Genomic DNA, 22888 nt, shown 5'->3' on the forward strand with positions numbered 1-22888 from the left:
TGCTCCTCCCTCCACATATTTACAGACATGGTCCAGCTCCCACTCATACGGAAAATACTTTCCTGTCCTTTTTATGTACCTTTTTCTTTCGTCTTTCATTTGAACAGAGCCTCTAATGTAAATGCACTTGCCCCGAAGCAGTTGCATATCAAAGCTGCTTTAGTTTAAAGTACTGCCAGGTCTCTAACCTGAATGTGTCTGCATATTTCTTTCTCTGGAGCGGCAGCCTTACTGGCACACTAGTCCAAACATATTTGTGTGGCTTTCTCACATATGGACCAAGAAATTCCTAAAATCTGAAGAAGAAGAAGAAGAAGGATAACCCCACAGTGCTCAGAGAACCAGGTAGAAGTGGGCATCTGAGCCATGGGCATTTCCCTGTAAAGTGCTCATTCTGGCCCAGCTGAATTGCAAGTTCCAGTGGGTCATGAAAGGTTAATCCTTCCTCCCAGAAGGATGTTGTCCAAGTTGGTTAGTACTTTCACGAATCCCTTAGGATTTGACTACAGTGTTCTGAAAGCATCTCCTTGTCGGCTGCCTGGAAAAGATCCCAATAGCTGGTGTTCTGGGTGTAGAGATTTACAGTCCATCTGACTGTGGTAAGCATGTGCCTTTCTCTTTCCAGAGACAAAGACTGATAAACAGCAGGGCTTACACCAATGGAGAATCTGAAGTGGCCATAAAAATCCCAATTAAACACACCGTGGAGAATGGGACAGGGCCCAGCAGTGCCCCAGACAGGGGCGTGAATGGGACACGGAGGGATGATGTTGTTGCTGAGGCTGGCAATGAGACAGAGAACGAGAATGAGGACAATGAGAACAATGAGAATGACGAGGAGGAAGAGGAGGATGAGGACGATGATGAAGGACCATACACGCCATTCGACCCCCCCTGTAAGAGGTCCTATGTCCGGGCTGGGGTTGGGGGTTATTTTAAGGCCATTTTGTTGATCTTTCTGCCATTCATTTCAAAGAAATATCTCTGTATGAACATAGAAATATGTACATTAACATCTACAGTGTGCAAGACTGTTGTGAGGATGACCAAGATGGTGACACATGTTCATTGGTTGCGATGTGGGCTCTTTGACCAAATTGATAATTTTGTGGTGGAAGGCCCTCTTAGCTCTCTGTGGGACCTTTGGTGCTAAGGAGGACCCGTGCCTGTCAGCAAGCAGCTTGGTCTCGAAAAGAGGCTCATTACCCACCTTCGCCCATCCCAACACAGTTGGTGGGGGGCTGACCTGCCAAGGCCACCCTGGGGGACATGTGCAGCCTTCCCAGTTGCCCTTTGTTTTTCTTCTCACTTCCTGACCCTCACCCCCATTTAGGTTCCTTCTCTCCCAGGACTACTGTTTTCAAGGAAGGCACAACAGCAGGTGCACATCTGGGCAAAGAGCATTCTGGTCCAGCTAAATCTCACCCAGCAGGCTGGCTGAGGAGATCCCTCTGGTACCTCAAAAGGGAAGAGCAAGGCTTCTGAGCACTTTTAGGAACAAAGCCGCCAGGGTGGTGTCCTTCACCACCCTGACAGCTACACCCAACAAAGACTTAACCTTTCCAGTGACCTTGTCCCCCCATGCCCATTAGTTAAACAGGTGGACCAAGTCCAAAGAAACCCTACTATAGGCCCCCTGCATCATTCAGAAGCACAGGCTCAAGAGGTTCTGCCACCCATGGGGTCTCTGCTTCATCCCAGGACCTCGAGCTGCTGAGGCAGCACAGAATTCCAAGTTTCTCTACCCCAGCCTTCCTTGACAAAATGAGGGTTTGAGTCAGAAGTTTGGGGGTGGGGTCTCAGATTCTTCATTTCTAATAAGCCCTCAGGTGATTTCAGTGCTGTTGGTTCATGGGCCACACCTGGAATGGTGAGTGCCTAGAAGCCTAGATAGAGTCCCTTTGGTTATCTGCACAGTTCTGAGACTTAGGAGAGCTCGATTCAATACCAGGTTCAGCCTCTGAAATGGACAATGGGTTTGTCCAATTATGACCCTCAGTACTCCTCCACCAGCTGCTGAGAAATCTCATTCCTGGACTCAGAAACTCGCATTTAAGGCTCTTGGGCTGACTGCCCAGCGAGGCCCTCCCTCAGGCAGGCAGGCAGGCCTCCTAGAAGTGCGGAGCAGGCCAGAGAGGGCTCTCAGGGAGCCAAAGTAGGGAGGCCCAAGTAGATTTCCTCTTATGCTAAATTCCTTTGGCCTGAAAAAGGTTTATCCGCACAATGAGCACATTCTTCTCTCTTGTGATAATCCTACAAGGACCAGGTTCTCTTGGTTCCTGTTACCCAGCTGCAGGGCTTTCTTCTCACCACGACTTGACTATAGTGGGTATAATCAACAAATAAGTAATTATGTGGGAGTATATAAATATAGATATATATGACACGTGTATATGTATCTGCGTGAATATAGGCGTATGTGCATATATATGTACACATGTATGATTGATACAATTGATGTATACATATAACATGTTTGTATATGTACTATATAAATTTAATGTATATTAATATACATATATGTATACATATTTAATGCATTATATATTATATAATATATACACATATATTAACATACCTGTGTTTATATGTATATATGTATAGATTAAATATATAATAAACACCTGTGCATAGTACATGAATATATGTATACATACATATAAATTATACATATATTCTTATCTCTTGAGTGAAGAAAGCCTTGCTATTGACTGAGAGAAACAGAAACATTACATGTATATGTAGATAAACACACTTCCATTAAAATAGTGAAAAATGCACCAAAATATAAGTATGATTTTTGTAGATGGAATTATTTTTTATTTTCTCTGTGGTTTTTTATTTTGAAACAATGTACATTTCAATTGCCTATATAATTAGAACAAATTTACATATTTAGCTCTGGGTCTAAAATACTGAGCAATAACTTTTTCTCTATCCAATAGAATTAAGCTTCCTAAAAAGCTTAATAAGGAATATACCTTGGGAATAAGTCCTTTGCTGATTAAAGCCAGCCATGCTGAGCGGGGTGCCCAGAGTCCCTGCTTCACCATCCATTCTCTGGCTGGCATTCGAGAAACCATGCAATCAGTGTTGCCTCAGGTTCGCATGCAGAGGTTTTTGCTTTATTAAACTGCTGCTGTAGCTACAGCACCTGGGGCAGTGCCTGGTACAGAGGGCATAGTGGGCATTCAGTGACTATTTGTTAAACTAATGAATAAACCTATCCCCAGGGGAGCTCTGTTTAAACCACATGGCAATGGAACAAAAGATGGAAACATGTCCAGAAATGCTGTTGACTCAAAGAGGAAAGAACACAGTTTTACCCCTTTATTCAGAAATGGACATTTAGACTACCTAAAATGTGAACAATCCTTATCTGACTGCTGCTGCTCCTTCAGATCATTGAAAACACACATTTTTGCGTCACTTGGTTTATTCAAGGAGTTATATTTTTTATTACATTTAGAAGTATAGTCCAGATGATACTCCTTGAATTTCTGCTTTAAATTTGTTGTTGTTGCATTGGATAACAGTAAAAACTGTTTTTAAGATACAATGTCCTCCCAGAGTGAAGTCAGAATTTTTTCAGCTGAGAGACCAAACTTAAAACTCATTGCTGCCAGCTTACACTGCTTGGGAACTCTAACTAATGTCATTTTATAAGTTCTTGCAGTCCTAAGTTCTGACTTCATTTTTTCTTATATGTTTTAATTTACTAAAGAATTATAAATAGCCAGATGGAAGTCATTTTTCTTCTCATTCATGTGTTTCTTTGTAACTTTGATTGGGTGTGTATCTTAAACCAAACCGAGTCTCTCCCTGTGAGGGCATCTGGAAGACTGGACAGCCAGTGAGGGGTGCCAAGACCCCCGGATGGATAAGTGACTTACCACTACCCTGAAGGATTTAGGAACCTGCAGACTTCCAGAATGCATTTGGGATCCAAAGACCTAGCATGTTCTGGATTCTGCAGCATTTGAATATTCCTCAGGAAACAAAGCTCAGGCAGTCTTCTTGCTTTGTAATCCATTCAAAGACAGTCTTAATGTTCTCATTATTCACTTTACCATCTCCAAATCTGAAATCTAACATAATGCAATTGTGTTAATAGGAAAAAGCATCCCCTTTCTTAATAATCTGTTCTCTTTGCATTATTCTGCACCTCTAAGTGGGATACCTTTAGATTCTAAAAACAAACAAACAGATAATATTCTCTGGTCTGTCTGATTTGATTGTTCATAGTAATATTATTACTATTACTATTATCAGTATGTGTTGAGCATGTGAAATATGCCCTGCACTGTTCATGGCATTCAAAGCAGAGTAGTGAACTGGCTAGAGACAATATTCATTCTTATAGAATTTATATTCTAGTTTGGGCAACTGAAAGTAAATGAGGAAACAAATAAGCCTGATAAATTTAGATGAAAAACATTTGCTTTAAGCAAATAAATGCAGGTAATGGGAAAGAAAGAAGTGGGGTAGGTGGGAGTCTGATTGGGTGACCTGAGGGGTCAGGTGACATTGGAGCTGGGAGGTGAACAGGGCATACTCAGACGTATGAGGATGGAAAGGAGAAAAAGGCTTGGAGTGTCTGAGGACAGAAGGAAAGCCGAGGCGGGGAATGTAGAAGTAGGGAGGGTGATAAGTGGGAGCCAAATCATTTAGGGCCTTATCAACCTTGATACGGTTTTTCTCTGAGGGCAGTGGAAGCCAGTGGAAGGGTCTGGTTTACTTTTGTGAGATTGTCCTCTGGCTACTTGTGGCATGCAGATGGAGGGGGGGAAGTGTAGGAGCAGTGAGTCCCCTTAGGAATCCAGGTCTTCAGCCAGGTCATGGACAGAGGACCTGGCCCAGGGAAAGTAAGCTGCAGATGGATGAGAGTGACCTGGGCAGGCAGGGTTGGTGTCGGGGAAAGTAGGTGAGAGTCAAGAATGATTCTGAGGATTTTGACTCCACCAACTTACAAATTTACGTTGTTCCAGCCCCATCTTAATATCTCATATGATTTCTTCCAGCTACTCTGTGAGCTCAGTGTTCCTGTGTCTACATTTTACAGGTGCAGAAACTGAGACTCGGGGGATTTAAGTAACTGAGACACTTGATTCAGACAAAGCAGGCACTGGAGCCAGTGCTGTCTGGTGAATAACCCCACTCTCCCCTCAGTGACCACCCTACCTTGCCAACTGAGGGAGCCCAAGGAGCCAAAACTGATGTTGTGTAACTTTACTCTGTAGTTTTAAGAAACTATTTGGAAACTGGAAAGAAATACAATGAGCCCTGGCCAGATTGGCTCAGCGGTTAGAGCGTCGGCCCACAGACTGGGTTCGGTTCCCGCTAAGGGCACGTACCTTGGTTGTAGTTTGTTCCCAGCCCTGGTTGGGGTAGTGTGGGTGGCAACCAGTCGACGTGTGTCTCTCACGAGGACGTTTCTCTTTCTTCCTTCCTCTTTCCCACTCTATCTAAAGATAAATGCAAAAATGTCCTCGGGTGAGGATTAAAAAAAGAAATATAATGAAATAAGTGCTGAATGCTGGTATAAAATTATGAAATAAATTTTATTAAACATTTCATTAGTCACTGTTCAAAATGTAATTTTAAAAAATACCTTCTAATCTCTGGTGGGAATATAAAATGATACAATCATTTTAGAAAACTGTTTGGCAATTTTTTTTTTAATCCTCACCGAAGGATATTTTTCATTGATTTTCAAATAGAGTGGTTGGTGGTGGGAGAGAGAGAGAAACATCAATGAGAGAGAGACCCATCGATTGGCTACCTTCTGCAGGACCCCAACCAGGGCCAGGGATTGAACCTCAACCGAGGTACGTGCCCTTGACTGGAATTGAACCTGCGACTCTTTGGTCTTAAGGCCAAAGCACTAACTGCTGAACCAAACTGTCCAGGGTTGGCAATTTCTTATAAGGTTAAGTAAACACCCACCCTATGTCTCAGCAATTCTGCTCCTAGGTCTTTGCCCATAAGAAATGAAAGCATGTCCCCAAAAGACTTGTATAAGAATGCTCCTAGCCACTTTAGTTGTAATACCTGAAAACTGGCAACAACCCAGAGTCCCATCCACAGGAGAATGGATAAACAAAATGTGGTGTATTCACAGGGTGGAATACTCCACAACAATGAAAAGGAATGAATTATTTACACATGAATGAATCACACACACACCAAAAAAATATGTTGAATGAAAGAAGGTACACACAGAAACATACTATATGATTTTATTTATCTGAAGTTGAAGAACAGGAAAAGTTAATCTGTGGTGGTAGCAGGTGGGAGGATAACTAGAAAGAGACACGGGGAACTTCCTGGAGGAGGAGACTGTGATTGAAGAAGCGAGCATACTTCTTACCAGAGGTGAGTTAGCACTTAAGCAAGATATTAATAAATGCCAAAGGAGAACTAATATGTTTTTCAAATCTAATGCTGCAAGGAACTCATGATCGTATAGTCACCAAAATAAGCATGTATGGGTGTCTGAATCATAGCTCTCAGGCAGCACAGAGATGGTAGGATCAGGTCATCACTGACAAATACGTCATCTTATTCATGGCAACTGGTAATTAGAGAAATAGAAAACAATCATTAATTTGTAAGTCCGTATCACTTTGGGATACAAACGAAACAAAGCTCTGTTTTGACAACCTTTCCAGCTTTCAAATCATCTTTCAAGATTTCAGCGTGTTGACAGACGATGCTGATAAATTCCACTAGATGGCGCCGTGACCACTAGTACTTTATAATCTGGAAAGTTATGGTGACCTATCTATCCATGGGGAGAAAGACAACGGAGGCTGACTGGTGGTCTTCCTAGCAACCCCCCTAAACCTCTACCCTGCACACTTCCCCCATCCATTTGTGTCCTGAGAATCTTCCTCCTCCTTTTCCACCCGGCCCCATTCGCCAAGCCATCCCCTCAGACTTGTAGTATTCGGAAGTGACTCATCCTTTCATTTTGGAGGCCTAATTAGCAGGAGAGCCACAGATAAATTTTGTATTCTGCTTGGTTTTGTATGTCAGGCTATGTTGGTGATGGAAAGCCATTTGTGTCTTTCTGGGAAAAAGCGACACAGTAAGGTTTATTTCACCGGCCATCGGTTAGGATATAAATGTCTGGGGAAAGCAGTACAGCAGGCTGGTGAAGCAGAGAAATGAAGCTAACTGATTTTTTATTTCACCTTTCTTATTTTCCCAGCTGGCAAACTGGAAACAGTGAAATGGGTGTTCACCTGGCCACTAAGTTTTATCTTGTACTTCACTGTACCCAACTGCAACAAGCCCCGCTGGGAGAAGTGGTTTATGGTAACGTTTGCCTCCTCCACTCTGTGGATCGCAGCCTTCTCCTACATGATGGTGTGGATGGTGAGTGCATCAGGGAGCCCATGACAGCACTAGATCTCTACAGAGAGAAAAATACACTAACCAGAGAGGAATATGGGTTGGGGTTTCAGCCCAGTAACTGTATCAGTCTGCTATTGCAGCAATAAACTGCATAAAAAACACCCCAAAACTAGGTGGTTTAGAATCACAAGCATTTACCCTCTTGCTCACATGTCTTCAGTTTGATTATGGTTGGCTAATTTCAGCAGGCACTGAGTGAGCAACGCTGCCTCAAGCCACAGCATGGTTACATTTGATTCAGGCAGCAGGTGCAGTTTATGTCCAATCCATGTATTTGCCCATTTTCGGGGAGCAGTGGCTGCCTGGGGAACGCTGTTCTCATGGTGGATCATTGGAATACAGGAGGGCAATTAGAAACACAAGGTGCCTGCTAGGGCCCTGGCTGTGACTTCCACTCATGTTTCCTCTGCCATGCCCAACATCAGTGGAATGGGAGAGTTATACTCAAGAGTTAATAAAAGGTTTATTTTGGAGCTAATAACAAATTTGTAAATTTGACACAATTTAAGCATAGTTATCACTTGCCTTCAACATCAGAAAAACAGGTAATTTTTTTTCAACCCAAATCTTATAGCCACAGATTTTTCCCTTCTCCTGTTTTCATTAATATTTTTATTTGACATATTCACTGGGTACCATCTCTGTACCATGTTTGGGGACTGTACTGTTGCCCCAGACTTCCAGGTGCTCAGTGGTTTTCTCCCAAGTCCATTAACAAGCAAACTCACCAACCAATCTGAGATTTACCCTCTTTCTGTTTGCCTCCTTCTGCTCTGGTGGAGGTTTGGTTCTAAGAAGTCTTGAGAAAATGGAGGGAAATAGGGAGAAAACAGGGGAAGCAGTAGACCTGGCCCAGCCACCTGGGGAATTGGTTCTCAAAAACTCCCGACTCAGCTGCAAGCATCACAGTAACACCAGCAGGCCATGGGGCAGCAGCTCTTTTCCAGGCCAAGCCCCAGCAAGCCAAGCCTGGTTCCTGCAGGGACACAACTGAGGGTTGTTAGAAAGAAAAACAAGGTGTCGCCAGAATGATTGTAGCTCCATTTTTCAAAAGCCTCCTTAGAATAACAAACAGAAATGCATGTGTTTCTGCATCTCACTCTCCTCCCTGGAGAAAGGAAGACAGAGAGAACCAGGGCCACCCCAAATTCAGTTTAACACTGAACAGAAATGAAGTGCATTCTCCAGGTTGGAAGGCATCTCAATGGATCTAACTTCCTCCAAACCTTTGGACTGGGAAGGAGCAACTGTGACCTTTGGAGGAAGTCAGGGTATCATTCATAGATGTCCCTTTCCATCCCTGGCCAGGAGGAACTGTGAGAATGTGCTACTTGCAGCATGCGGTTTGCATTTCTTAAAAGTTATAGAAAGTGAAGTCAAGTGGCATCCTGAAGTGACCAATTCATCTCAGCACTCACTTGTAAGTCATCCTCTCCTTAGGCCAACATATAGGAAATTGGTCCACTCACCTCTTTTCCCATTGCCCACTGCTCCCATCATGATGTCTCACCAACCGCTTTTCTTTTAGTCTTATCATCTGGAATTAGGGGCAAGAATGGGCTCATTTGCATAATGGAGGCACTGACTCAGGCTAACCCCCGCCTATATAGATAGAGGCATTGCCTGTGCAAATGAGCCTGCCTGCCAGAGTGGGGGTGCCCCCCTTTGCCACTTACTCGCACATGTGCATTGGTCAGTGCCTTCATTTCCTTATCTGAAGAATAGAGATAATGAGAGCACCTACTCCATAGAGTTGTTGTGAAATTTAAATCAGTTAAAACTCATGAACATCACTTAGCACAGTGCTTGAGTACTCCATAAACATAAGTGATACTGTGCAGAGGGTGATGTTGACAAAGGTGATGTTGAGCAAGCTTCAAGGGAAAGAGGAAAGGAATCAGCTGCTTCCAGCTTTTTCTACAAGACAGAGTGATGTGAATTCCCGTTATGCAGCTTGAGAGACTTGAGTGCTTAAATTCTCAGCACAGCCTGGCAGCCATGTATTCTGCATTTCCCAGGATCATCGTGAGTCTCAATATTCTATCCCAATATTGCCTTTTCCCAGAAACTGGTTTTCTTCTCTTAGACCACCTGCCTCACCTGAAAGGAACAAGTAAAGAAGGCTAATCTGTCATTGGAAAACATGGGCTCCATAACTGCACCCTGGTCCTCTGACCTGCAGCCCCAGTCTGCTCCCGGAAACCTTCTTCCCCTTCTCTCTTCATACAGAGAGCAGACGGGCCCCCTGGAGAGACTGCTCAGTTTGCAGCCTTTTCTGCTTCTTGGTCAAAGGATTCACCTGCAGGTAGGGCTGAAGTCTGCCCTTAGCTCATCACCTCTTCCTGCTTCTTCCAGGTCACAATCATTGGTTACACACTGGGGATTCCTGACGTCATCATGGGGATCACCTTCCTGGCAGCCGGAACCAGTGTGCCTGACTGCATGGCCAGCCTCATTGTGGCCAGACAAGGTGGGGCACCTGTGGGATGGAGTAGGGGAAGGAAGGAAGTCCTCTCAACAAGGGATGTGGGAAGGTGGGTGTCCACATAGCAATTACCAGGATTTCAAATCCCAGCTTGGAAGAAGTGATGGACTTTATGTTGGCCAAAAGGCTTCTTGGCATCAGAGGAACAGGGAAACAAGCCAGAAGGTCCACCCTGCTCTCCTTCTGGAAGCCGTATTACCATTTTTTCGTATTAAAAATAGTAATAAACGTAATGATAGCTAACCTTTGCTGCGTGCCACACACTGTGCAAAGCAATTTAGGCACATTATTTATATAATTCAAACAATTATACGAGTTACAGACAATCATACACCCATTTTATGGATAAGGAAACTGAGGCTTAGAAAGAACAGACTCCATAGCCTAAGATTTTCCCAGCTGCAGTAACCCTCAAGGTGGCAGTTACCAGAGGTCACTCTTCCATGTGTTACAAACCCTCCCCTCTTCAAAACAAAGGTCACAGTTAATCTTCCCAGATGGATGCTCCCAGATGGCCATGTCCCTCCCCAGCACCCCTGTAACTTATATGCCTGGTTTGTGTTAAAGGACCTTTCTTTCAATAAAATGTGTAGCTCTCACACTGAGCACAGTGTCCTCTACGAGTCCTCACAGAAGTCTGCTGGTTGCATTATTTTCTTAATATCATCCAGTGGTTTGGAAGAACTGAATAGCATGTAAAGCAGGTGGGCGATGATACTGAAATGTATGGGTTGATGAAATCATTAGCCAATTTATAAAGCTGTTGAGTTTATTCCTTTCTGTAAGAATGTATGAGAATTTTAGGAATCATATTTGGATTTTTGAAGCACTTACATTTAACTAGTGATCATAACTGAAGTAAGGTCAACAGTTTGAAGACTGTGTATTTTATTCTATTCTATTGAAAACACATATTCTATTCTAATGACTATGTGTTTTATAGTCAGCATCATTTTATAGCAGTGATTTTCAGCTGATGTGCCGCAAGAATTTTTAAAACATGCAATAGTTCACTATTTAGTGAGGGCATTTAACCTCTTTTCCCTTAGATTGTCAAATTTAAAAAATGACAACATAACTATAGCCATCTGGTGTGAATGAATCAAAATTATACCTTTTTGTGTGTGCGTCAGATCAGCAAAAAATATCTATTTTGGTGTGCTGCAGAATTTTGGTAATTAGTTTATATGTGCCATGAGATGTAAAAGGTTGAGAATTGCAGTTCTATACTGATGGCCTGGGAGAGAACCCAGTGTGTGAGCCAGCAGACTTGTCAGGCTGAAGGCTTGGGAGAGTCCCTTGTGGGGCCCCTGCACTCCCCTGGGATCACTTCCCTCACTGTAGTGACCTCTTGTCCTTGCAGGTATGGGGGACATGGCCGTGTCCAACTCCATTGGGAGCAATGTGTTTGACATTCTCATCGGCCTTGGTCTTCCCTGGGCGCTTCAGACTCTGGCTGTGGATTATGGATCCTATGTAAGTGGTCTTTCTCCATAACTTCTTTTTAAATTCAAGACTACCTGGACTCTGTTTTTAGTGGCCTTGGCCACTGTGACTTTGTTTCAAGGCAAGAAGGTGTGGAAATACTTATGTCAAAGGGGAAACAAATTTTCCCCATCAAAGTCCTTCCAAAGTCAGGCTTGTGGGACATTCAGGAATTAAGAGCAGGGTTGGAAAACTTTCTGTGAAGCAACAGAAGGTAAATACTTCAGGCTTTGTGGGCCAGGTGGCCTCTGTCACAGCTACTCAGTTCTGCTGCTATAGCCTGACCTGCCATAGACCATACGGAAGTGAATGGGGATGGCGATCTAAGTGCAACTTTATTAATAGAAACTGAAATTTGAATTTTGTATAATTTTCATGGCATAATATATTGTGATTCTTTCTTTTCAACCATTTCAAAATGTAAAAACCATTCCTAACTCATGGGTTATGCAAGTCCAGTTGGTGAGGCAGATTGGACCCAGGGGCCACAATTTGCCAACTCCTTCTCATGTGTATTTATTTGGCATGCAAAATATTTTTATTGTGAAGGAAGGGACACAAAATACAAGATTCCCTCTCTGCCAGGAATCTGGCAGCTGTCAGACCCTCTCATGGTGGCCTCCATGCTCTCTCTCAAGGTTAAGCTGACCATGGCTTCAGGTGGGTTGCAGGTGGGTGTCACAGGTGGTCCAGGTAGACTTCAGCACTCTTTTCCAACTGGCAAAAATGTCCCCCCTCTGCTACTGGAAGCTTCTACCCTAGACACTGTCCAAAGACTGAGGAAGAAACTGCAATGAGAGATTCCTTTCCATATCTGAAAGAAACAGTATTATGCCTCTGAAGTTTTTACTCTTTGGCCAGTGCCCAGAGCTTCTCAGTATGGAGTGACTTTAGTCTATCTGTACAATATGTTCAAAGTAATTGTATGTTGTAAAGAAAATACTGTAGCTCATTTTATCAAATGATAATTGTCTTCAAAGTTGCTTGACTAATGGCTATTTCAACTGGAGAAGGTATACCCAGCTGGTTGCAGTTGTTGGGGAGGGGGATGCCTGCTTTAATTCTTATGATTGGACTAGGATAAAATAATAAAATTGACACAAGACTAGATTAACAGGAGAAAAGTCAGTTTAAAATGTGTGCATAGGAGAATCATAATATGATGCTCAGGTTGTAAAATGAGGTTCAAAGAAATTATTGAACCAGGAACCTTTTTATACTTTTTAAACAAAGAAATAATGGATTTGTGAGAAATTGGCAGAACCAGAAAGTTTGTACTCATTAGAAAGGAATGTAAGCAAGGATTGGGCTTGTGGTAAGTTAGTAAAGGCAGTTCAGTGTTTTTTTATAAAAGCTTTGGACTCTGGATTCCTTTTTTTTCTCTTTATTGTCTAAAGTATTACAGATGTCCCCCTTTTTTCCCCACTGGCCCTCTCCTTTACCCTCCCACAAACCATCCCCAGCCTAATATGTGTGTTGATTGGTTGTGTATTATGCATATAAGTTCTTTGGTTTATCTTTTCCCACCCCCATTCCTCTGAGGTCTGTCAGTCTGTCCCCTACTTCCATGGTTCTGGATCTCTTTTGGTCAACAGCTTATTTTGTTTGTTTTGTTCCACAAATAAGTGAGATCATGTGAATCTTGTCTTTTTCTGATTGGCTTATTTCAATTAGCATAACACTCTCCAGGTCCCTCCATGTCATCTCAAAGGGTAAGAGATCTCTCTTACAGTTGCATATATTCCATTGCATAAATGTACTACAGCTTTTTTATTCACTCATATACTGATGGACACTTGGGCTGTTTCCAGATCTTAGCTATTGTAAATAGCACTGCTATAAACATAGGTGTGCGTATATTCTTCCTGATTGGTGTTTCAGCCTTCTTAGGATATATTCCAAGAAATCAAATCACTGAGTCAAATGGCAGTCCCATGTTTAACTTTTTGAGGAAACACCATAGTGTTTTCCATAGTGGCTGCATCAGTCTGCATTCCCACCAGCGGTGTGCTGGAGTCCCCTTTTCTCCACACCCTTGCCAGGACTTGTTTTTTGAGGTTTTGTTAATGGCTGCCATTCTGGCAGGTGTGAAGTGATACCATCACATTTTTGTTTTAATTTGCATCTCTCAGATTATTAGAGATATTGAGCATTTTTTCATATGTCTTCTGGCCATTCGTATGTCCTGTTTAAAGAAGTGTCTATTCAGATCCTCAGAATCCAAGACTACTCTATCCAGCAAGGCTGTCATTCAAAATAGAAGGTCAAATAAAGAGCTTCCCAGACAAAAAAAAAAAAAAAAAAAAGGCTAAGGGAATATATTAGCACCAAACCAGCACTGAAAGAAATGTGAAAAGGACTGCCGTAATTAGTAGAACAAATAGGAAGAAAAATATAACCACAATAAACAAAAATGGCAATAAATATGTACATATAAATAATAACCTTAAATGTAAATGGATTGAATGCTTCGACCAAAGGCACAGAGTAGATGAATGGATAAGAAAACATGACTCATATATATGTTGTTTACAGGAGAGCCACCTCACAACAAAAGGTTCACAAAGGTTGAAAGTGAAGAGATGGAAACAATCTTCAAAGCAAAAGGAAAGGGAAAAAAAGCTGGGGTAGCAATACTCATATCTGACAAAATAGATTTCAAAATGAAGGCCATAACTAGAGACAAAGAAGACCACTACATAATATTGAAAGGATCTATTCAATAGGAAGATATACCTTGGGAAACATACATGCACTCAATATAGGAGCACCAACATATATTAAAAACTTCTAGAGGACCTCAAAGGAAAAATCGATAGCAATACAATCATAGCAGAGGGCTGACATCACTGGATAGATCCTCTGGACAAAAAATTAACGAGGAAACACAGACTCTAAGTGATGCATGAGATCAAATGAATTTAATAGATATCTATAGAGAATTACACCCCAAAAGTGCAGAATTCACATTCCTCCCAAGTGCACATGGGATATTCTCAAAGATAGACCACGTGTTAGGACACAAACTAAGTCTCTACAAGTTCAAGAAGATTGAAATTATATCAAGCCTCTTCTCAGATTGCAATACCATGAAACTAGAAATGAAATACAACAAAAACATGCAAAGACATTTGAACACATGGAGGCTAAATACCATGTTATTAAACAATGGATGGCTTACCAAGGAGATCAAGCAAGAAATTAAAAACTTCCTGGAAACCAATAAAAATGAACAGACTACAAAACAAAATCTATGGGACACAGCAAAAGCAACCCTGAAAGGGAAATTCATTGTACTACAGGCCTACTTTAAGAAACAAGAAAATTTTCTAATTTATTATCTAACCTCACAACTTAAAGAAGAAGAAAGCAGCCCTGGCCAGTTTGGCTCAGCAGTTAGAGTGTCGGCCTGCGGACCAGAGAACCAGGGTTCGGTTCCCACTAAGGGCATGTACCTCGGTTACAGTTTGTCCTCGGCCCGGTTGGGGTTGTGTGGGTGGCAACTAATCGATGTGTCTCTCTCACATCGATGTTTCTCTCTCTCTCTTCACCCCCTCCCACTCCCACCTTATCTGAAGATAAATGCAAAAAAATGTTCTCAGGTGAGGATTTAAAAAGAAAGAAAGAAAGAAAGCAAACAAAAAGAAACACCCAGAGCAAATAGAAGGAAAGATATAGTAAAGATCAGAGCAGAAATAAACGACATAGAGACCAAAACACAATTCCAAAGATCAATGAAACAAAGAGCTGGTTCTTCAAAAAAATAAACATAATTGATGACCCTTAGCTAGACTCACCAAGAAACAAAGAGAGAGGACCCAAATAAACAAAATCAGAAACAAAAGAGGAGAAGTAACAACTGACACCACAGAAATACAAAGGATCATTAACAAATACTATGAACAATTATACAGCAACAAATTGGACAATCTAAGCAAAATACACAAATTTCTAGAAACACACAGTTTCCCAAAACTGAACTGGGAAGAGATAGAAAACTTGAACAGACCAATAACATCTAAGGAAATTGAAGATGTAATCAAGACTCTCCCTGCAAACAAAAGCCTGGGCCCAGACAGCTTCATGGGGGAGTTTTACCAAATATTCAAAGAAGAACTAACACCCATTCTCCTCAAGCTATTACAAAAAATTCAAGAAGAAGAAAGCCTTCCAAACTCATCATATGAGGCCAGCATAATTCTAATTTCAAAACCAGACAAAGACTCTGCAAAGAAAGAAAACTACAGGCCAATATCCCTGAAGAACATAGATGTCAAAATCCTTAACAAAATATTAGCAAATCCGATCCAGCAATGCATTAAAAGAATTATTCATCATGACCAAGTGGGATTCATCCCAGGGAAGCAAGGCTGGTACAATATTCTCAAACCAATAAATGTGATACACCACATAAACAAAATGAAAGATAAAAACCATATGATCATATCAATATATGCTGAAAAAGCATTTGACAAAATCCAGCACCCATTTCTCATAAAAACGCTCAGCATTGTGTGAATAGAGGGATCATATCTCAACATAATTAAGACCATATATGAAAAACCTACAGTCAACATCATTCTCAATGGGCAAAAATTAAAATCATTTCCCTTAAACAAGAACAAGACAGGGATGCTCACTTTTGCCACTGTTATTTAACATAGTTCTGGAAGTTTTAGCCACAGCAATTAGATGTGAAGAAAAAATAAAAGGGATCCAAATTTGAAAGAAGGAAGTAAAACTGTCATTATTCGCAGATGACATGATATTGTACACAGAAAACCTTAAAGAATCCATCAAAAATCTACTAGATTTAATACATGAATATGGTAAAGCAGCAGGATACAAAATTAATGTCAAGAAATCGACAGCATTCTTATACACCAATAATGAACTCACAGAAAAAGAAATTAAGAAAACAATCTCTTTTACCACGGTGGGAAAAAAATTAAGATACCTAGGTATAAACTTCACCAAAGAAGTAAAGGACCCATTTGCAGAAATATACAGGACATTGAAAAAAGAAATAGAGGAATATATAAAATAATGGAAACACATACCTTGTTCATGGATTGGAAGAATTAACATCATTAAAATGTCCATACTACCCAAAGCAATCTATATATTCAACGTTATACCCATTAAAATGCCAACGACATATTTCACAGAACTAGAATACTCCAAAAGTTTATATGGAACCAATAAAAACTCAAATAGACACAGCAATCTTGAAAAAGAAGAACAAAGTTGGAGGGATCACATTACCAGATTTCAGGTTAGATTACAAAGTCACTGTAATCAAATCAGCCTGGTACTGGCACAAGAACAGGCATATAGACCAGTGGAACAGAACAGAGAACCCAGAAATGGACCCAAGACATTATGCTCAATTAATATTTGACAAAGGTGGCAAGAGCATACAATAGAATAAAGACAGCCTCTTCAATAAATGGTGTTGGGAAAACTACAGATACATGCAAAAAAATGAAACTAGACCACTGGCTTATACCATACACAAGAATAAATAGGTGGTGGGGGAGAGATAAACCACAGAACTTATATGCATGTATTCATGAACAATGGACATGGACAACAAAGCTGGGGACAGGGCAGGGAGGGAGGGGGAGGGGGAAATCAGTGGGGGGAAAAGGAGAAACATCTGTAACAAAAATAAATTAATTAATTACATTAAAAAAAGAATAAACTCAAAATGGATAAAAGACTTAAATGTAATTCATGAATCCATAAAAATCCTAGAAGAAAATGTAGGCAACAATTTCAGTCATCATACACAGCAGAATTTTCATTGATACAATGCCTAAGGCAAGAGAAACAAAGGAAAACAGTAATACATGGGACTACATCAAATTATAAAGCTTCTGCACAACAACAACAAAAACATCCAAATGGAAAGGAAACCCACTGTATGGGAGAGCGTAATTGCCAATGATGCATCAGATAAGGGGTTAATTTCCAAAATACCTAGAGTGCTCATACAACTCAACAAAAGAAAGAGAAAGAACCCAATTAAAAAACAGGCAGAGGACCTAAATAGACACCTTTTCAAACAGGACATACAAATGGCCGAGAAACATATGAAAAAATGCTCGATGTCACTAATCATCAGAGAGATGCAAATTAAAACAACTATGAGGTTATCACCTCACACCTGCCTGAATGGCTGCCATCAACAAATCATCAAACAACAAGTGTTGGTGAGGGTGTGGAGAAAAGGGGGATTTGAGCACACTGCTGGTGGAAATGCAGACTGGTGCAGCCACTATGGAAAACAATATGGTGTTTCCTCAAAAAATTAAAAATTGAACTGCCATCTGTCCCAGTTATCCCACTTCTAGGAATATATCCTAAGAAGCCTGAAACACTAATTAGAAAGAATATATGCACCCTTATGTTCATAGCAGTGCTATTTACAATAGCTAAGATTCTGAGACAGTCTAAGTGTCCATCAATAGATGAGTGGTTAAAAAAGCTGTGGTACATTTACACAATGGAATACTATGCAGTTGTAAGAAAGAGAGATCTCTTATCCTTTGAGACAACATAGAGGGACCTGGAGAGCATTATGCTAAACAGAATAAGCCAATCAGAAAAAAAACAAATACCACATGATCTCACTTATTTGTGAAATATAATGAACAAATAAAGCTGATGAACAAAATAGATCCAGAGACATAGAAAGGAGTAAGGTTCAGATTGACAAACTCCAGAAGTGGGCGCGAGGATGTGGGTAGGGGTGTGGGGATGGATGAGATAAACCAAAGAATTTATATGCATGTTTGCATAACCAATGGACATAGACAACAATGCTGGGGGTGGGGGGAATTGGGAGGAAGGTGTCTGGGGGAGAAAGGAGAAACATCTGTAACAAAAATAAATTAATAGAAATTAGGACGAAGAAAAAAGAAGAAACTATTGTTCAGGGATTGTCCTGGGCATCCCTTTTTCTTTACAGAATAGGATTGCCCTCTGGTGACATTTTCCTGGTTTAAAAGGAAACCACATTCTTCTGGATATTTGAATGTGAATAAATGCCTCTTGGTATGGAAATGATTATATTAAAAAAAAAAAAAAAAAAAAAAACAAGAAGAAGAAGGACCTGGAAGAGACCTCCTGATCCCCAGATTCCTGTTCTAAAAAGTCCCACAGACACTGTGGCAGCTAAAATCCTTGCTGCTGTGGGCCGTGGTATGTGACGTGTTTACAGTGGGTTTCTTACTGAAGGTTTGCGGAACATTCTAGACTTTTCCATGAGCATTACCTGTTTATACAGTGCCTGGGTTTCTCCCTGGCTTTCATCAGGCCCTCCAGTGCCACTCCCCCGCCATGCCCCGCCACATTTGAGAGCATCACTGTGTAACTTCATGCCAAGATGCAGAGTTGCTTAGAAAAATAATTCCAGGTTTATGGGAAAGCAAATTTAAGAGTTTATTTGCCACAGCATTTTTGTCTTCCCTCTTCTCCACCTCCAGCTTTCCCTGGGAGAGTGGCTTCATTCCCAGGACACTCAAGGGCCACCTTCTGTTTTGCATAGCTGTCACCCCTGACATCTATCTGTGTCTCTGACATCAGAGCTGAGCAGGTTTTTGTGGGTTTAATGGCCTCTCCTCTCTCACAAGGGACCTGCTGACAGTTCTGAAACAATTTTTCTATCTTGACTAGATGGGATTTCCAAGTCATAATTATTAAATAATTACTGTCAAGATAGCTGTTTTCTGCATTTGAAAGTGAGAAATGAATGCAGTTTTACAGACTTTGACATGTCTTAGCACTTTTGGCTTTCTCAGAAGCCAGCTAGCTATTTAAGTGTATAAAGTAAAAAATATTTCTAAAAATCAAAGTTTGGAAAATGACCACTTTTGCCCCATTTTGGCGATAAACTTCTGTTCCACATGCTCAACAGAACTAAGAAGCCACCAGGCAGGCTCCAGGAAGCCAGAGAAAAATTCAAATTTCTGAATTCCAGCTTACAAATGCAAAAGAAATCCTAGAAATAACAGGGAGAAAGAAAGTCTGTCTTTTCCTTTTTCCAAGCTAGAGTCCATCTGACTCAAGAATCCACAGAAGCAAAAAAGAAAAAGTGACCAGAAACATCTTCACCCTGCACTTTCTGCCTAGTTCCCTCTTTCTCTGATTAAACATTAATTGAATGCTTACTTTGTGCTAGCTGGTAACATTTGCAAAGGGTGCTGCTGTGAGCAGGACAGACACCTTTCTATGCTCATGGAACTACAACCCCCAGAAAAAGAGACAGTTATGCAAACAATCCAGAACAAAGTGTGGTGTGTGTCCTCCCATGGACTAGTACAGGAATTGTGGCAGTGTGTGGCATTTCGTGGCAGGGGTTAGGGAACCTGGAATGCTTGTGAGGAAGTGACACTTCTGAGCATCTAAGATATTCAGAGCCAAGCAGGTGAAGAAAGTGAGAGGATTTTTTCCAAGCAGGAAGAACAGCCTATAAAAGATAAAGCCATAAAAAAGCTTCGCACACAAGGGCAGTTCTTGTGGCTGTGGGTAAGGTGCGGGCAGTGAGAAGTGGCAGGAACAAAACTAGAAAGAGAAGTCATGTGGCAAAGGACACTGTGAGCCATGATAATGGAAAAAATGAAGGATATTAGAGAGGGAATGGTGCCTTTAAGAAGGAAGATTCTGACTACCACATGGAGAAGGGATTGGAGCCAGACAAGACTGACGGCAGCATGACTACTTATGAGGCATTGGCAGGAGAGAGAAAATATAGTGACCTGGACTAGGGTGGTTGTATCAATTAGCTATTGCTTTCATAATGCTGTGTAACAAACCACTCCAAAACTCAGTAGCCTAGTTTTATTCATATACGTATATTTCTTTCTCATACATCTATGAGTTGACTGGCTGGTCCAGACTTGGCTCCAACCTTCAGACAGGTCTGCTCCATGTGTCTCTTTACCTCTTTGAACCAGTGACTTCCTGAGACGCATCCTTCTCATGATGAAAGGTGGGAGCACAGAGGTCACCTCAATCATGGAAATACATTTCAAACCTGTGTTTGTGTTAGGTCCACTAATATCCCATTGGCCAAAGCATATTTCATGGCCAAAGCCAAATTCAGAAAACAGAGAAATATGGCTGCCCACCAGGAGGTGGACATATAACTCTAACAGAGAGGAGGGGCATCAAGACTAGCGATTCACTCTGCCTCAGTAGTAGCAGTAAAGCTGGAGAACAGAAGAAGGTGAAGCAAGAGACTACAGAAAAAGAAGCAGCAGGACCTGGATGGATTTAACATTAGCCCCTAACTATCTGCTAATGGGGAGGTGAGTTGGGGAAAGACAAGGACCTGGTTGTCCAAGATTTTCTTGGCCATTGTGAAAAGTTTGGATAGTATTCTAAGTGCTGTTGAGGATTTTAGCAAAGTAATAGCATGATTCACTTTACATCATATGATCAGATTTGTAAATGCATTAGGAGAAGGCAAGGAAGTGAAGAGGCAGGTCAGGAGCTGGTGACAAGATATATGGGACATGGGATAAACTGGTGGGAGTATAGAGGGAACAAATACTTTTAAGAAAAAAATTATAAGATTTTCTGATAGATGCACAGAGGGGAAAAGATAAAGAGAAAAATCAAAGTCAACTTCTAGTTCTTTGTGTGAGCAACTAAGTGTATTATGGTGTCATTCATGGGGATGAGGAAGACATGAGAGTAGGGAACATATTTAAGAGGAAATGTCAAAGATTCCATTTAGAACAGATTAAGTTTGACATGTCTTAGGGTCATCCAGGTGGAGATAGCAAGTAGGTAGTGGAATACATGTGTCTTAAGTTCAAAGGTGAGGTCTCCACTACAGATATGAACTTGAAAAAAATAGCATTATATGTTTTAAAGCATAAAGCTCATAAAGTAAATGTAGATAAGAAGAAAGCCTGGAACCATATCCTGATGTTAAGTAGAGAGAAACCACCCACTCAAAGAAACTGAGGAGGGCCCAGCCAATGTGGCTTAGTGGTTGAGCATCGATCCATGTATCAACAGGTCGCCGGTTCGATTTTTGTTCAGGGCACATGCCCAGGTTGTGGGCCAAATCCTCAGTTCGGGGCATGCAGGAGGCAGCCAATCGATGTACTCTCTCATCAATATTTCTATCTCTCCCTCTCCCTTCCTCTCTCTCTCTAAAATCACTAAAGAAAAAAAAAATTTTTTTAAGAAAAACTGAGGATGGGTCAGCCATAAAGGGGGAGAATCAGAAGAAACTGGGTCCAGGAGAGTGTTTCAAGAATGGTGTAGCCACATATATCAGGGCTTTTCCTGAGGTGCTTCTGAGGCAGCTCTGTCAACCCAACAGTCATCTCCTTAAAGAAGCCTACCCCAGCCAAATTTACTACTTCTAGAATCACATGAGCCTGTCATCTCTGATGTGCGGGTCTGCCTGAACTCTCTGCGGGCAGGAGCTGGATTGTACTCAGCTAGTGCTCCCCTGCACCCAGCAGAGGGCCTCTGTGAAATGAATCAGTGCACCAGTCATTCTTGATGTCTTCCACATCTTTTCTTCTCACTTTTTTTAGCAAGCATTCCCAAATCAGATTCCTAATACCTGGACACTGCCCCAACTGCCAGAACCAACTGTTTTCTTTCTTCTATAAATACCCACCCAACCCCAGGGACAGACAGGGCACTGAAGCCAGTTCAAACAGACTCATGAGAAGTGATTTTGCAGCAATTCCTAACTCCTAATTCCTAACTTCAGTGAGGTCTCATCAGTAGCTTACAGTTGACTATGGGGGTAGTATTGACACCATGGAAATGGGTAAAATGCCAGAATGCCAGAGCTGGTCTATACTCTATCGCCACAGGACCTGGACAGGTCACTTGGAAATAGTTCGATGACATCTTAATAAATGATTCATCTTGAGGTTGTTCTTACAGAGCTTCTTGGACCTATAGTAACATTACCTAATACCCTTAAGGTGACCATTGGATTTCTGGCACTGTCAGGAAACTGAGGTGATATTTGGGGGAAGGCAGGGTCCTTACAGGTTCCCTGTGGAAGGGCTTACCTAAGTCGCCAACACCTGAAGCTGATTCATCTCACTGTCTGTCAAAGTTTAGCTCCCTCAGAAACCATTCAATCCTAAATCAAGGATTCAGAGTGACAGGTTTATTTGGGAGGGGCAGGAAATTCCTGGAGGAGAGTGGATGGGGGAAGTGGGAAGAGAAGGCAGCCAAGGGCAGGCATGTTAGCAAGCCCCTTACTGCCATGGGCAACTAGAGGTGAGTCCTGGGGGAGCTCTGGGAAATGGTGCAACCCTCATCCAAGATTAACCCTATCTAAGGGCCAGGGGAGCTGGGGTATTCATACACCCACCCCAGAGAGTCATTGATGGAGGGTGGCTTGGCACTAACATGGTTCAGGAAAAAGCCCTCAGTCACAGATGCTGGTACTGGCTTTTAGGCAGCAGCTGGCCTCACCAAAATAGTAAGGGGATAGGGTGCAGATGAGGT

The 22888-nt window shown here is 41.6% G+C and overlaps 1 protein-coding gene across 12 annotated transcripts in view; it reads left to right on the forward strand.

Moving 5' to 3' along the window:
* SLC24A3 (solute carrier family 24 member 3) overlaps positions 1–22888 on the forward strand; it is a 558214-nt gene that overhangs the window by 522535 nt on the left and 12791 nt on the right. For all 12 annotated transcript variants that reach the window (XM_036245873.1, XM_036245875.1, XM_036245874.1 and 9 more), the window contains 4 exons: positions 626–896; positions 7214–7380; positions 9775–9889; positions 11268–11380. In XM_036245873.1, the coding sequence (XP_036101766.1) occupies positions 626–896; positions 7214–7380; positions 9775–9889; positions 11268–11380 (666 nt within the window). The remainder of the gene's footprint in view (positions 1–625; positions 897–7213; positions 7381–9774; positions 9890–11267; positions 11381–22888) is intronic.

This window comes from Molossus molossus, unplaced genomic scaffold (assembly GCF_014108415.1).
Source record: "Molossus molossus isolate mMolMol1 unplaced genomic scaffold, mMolMol1.p scaffold_m16_p_6, whole genome shotgun sequence".
Lineage (NCBI taxonomy): Eukaryota > Metazoa > Chordata > Mammalia > Chiroptera > Molossidae > Molossus > Molossus molossus.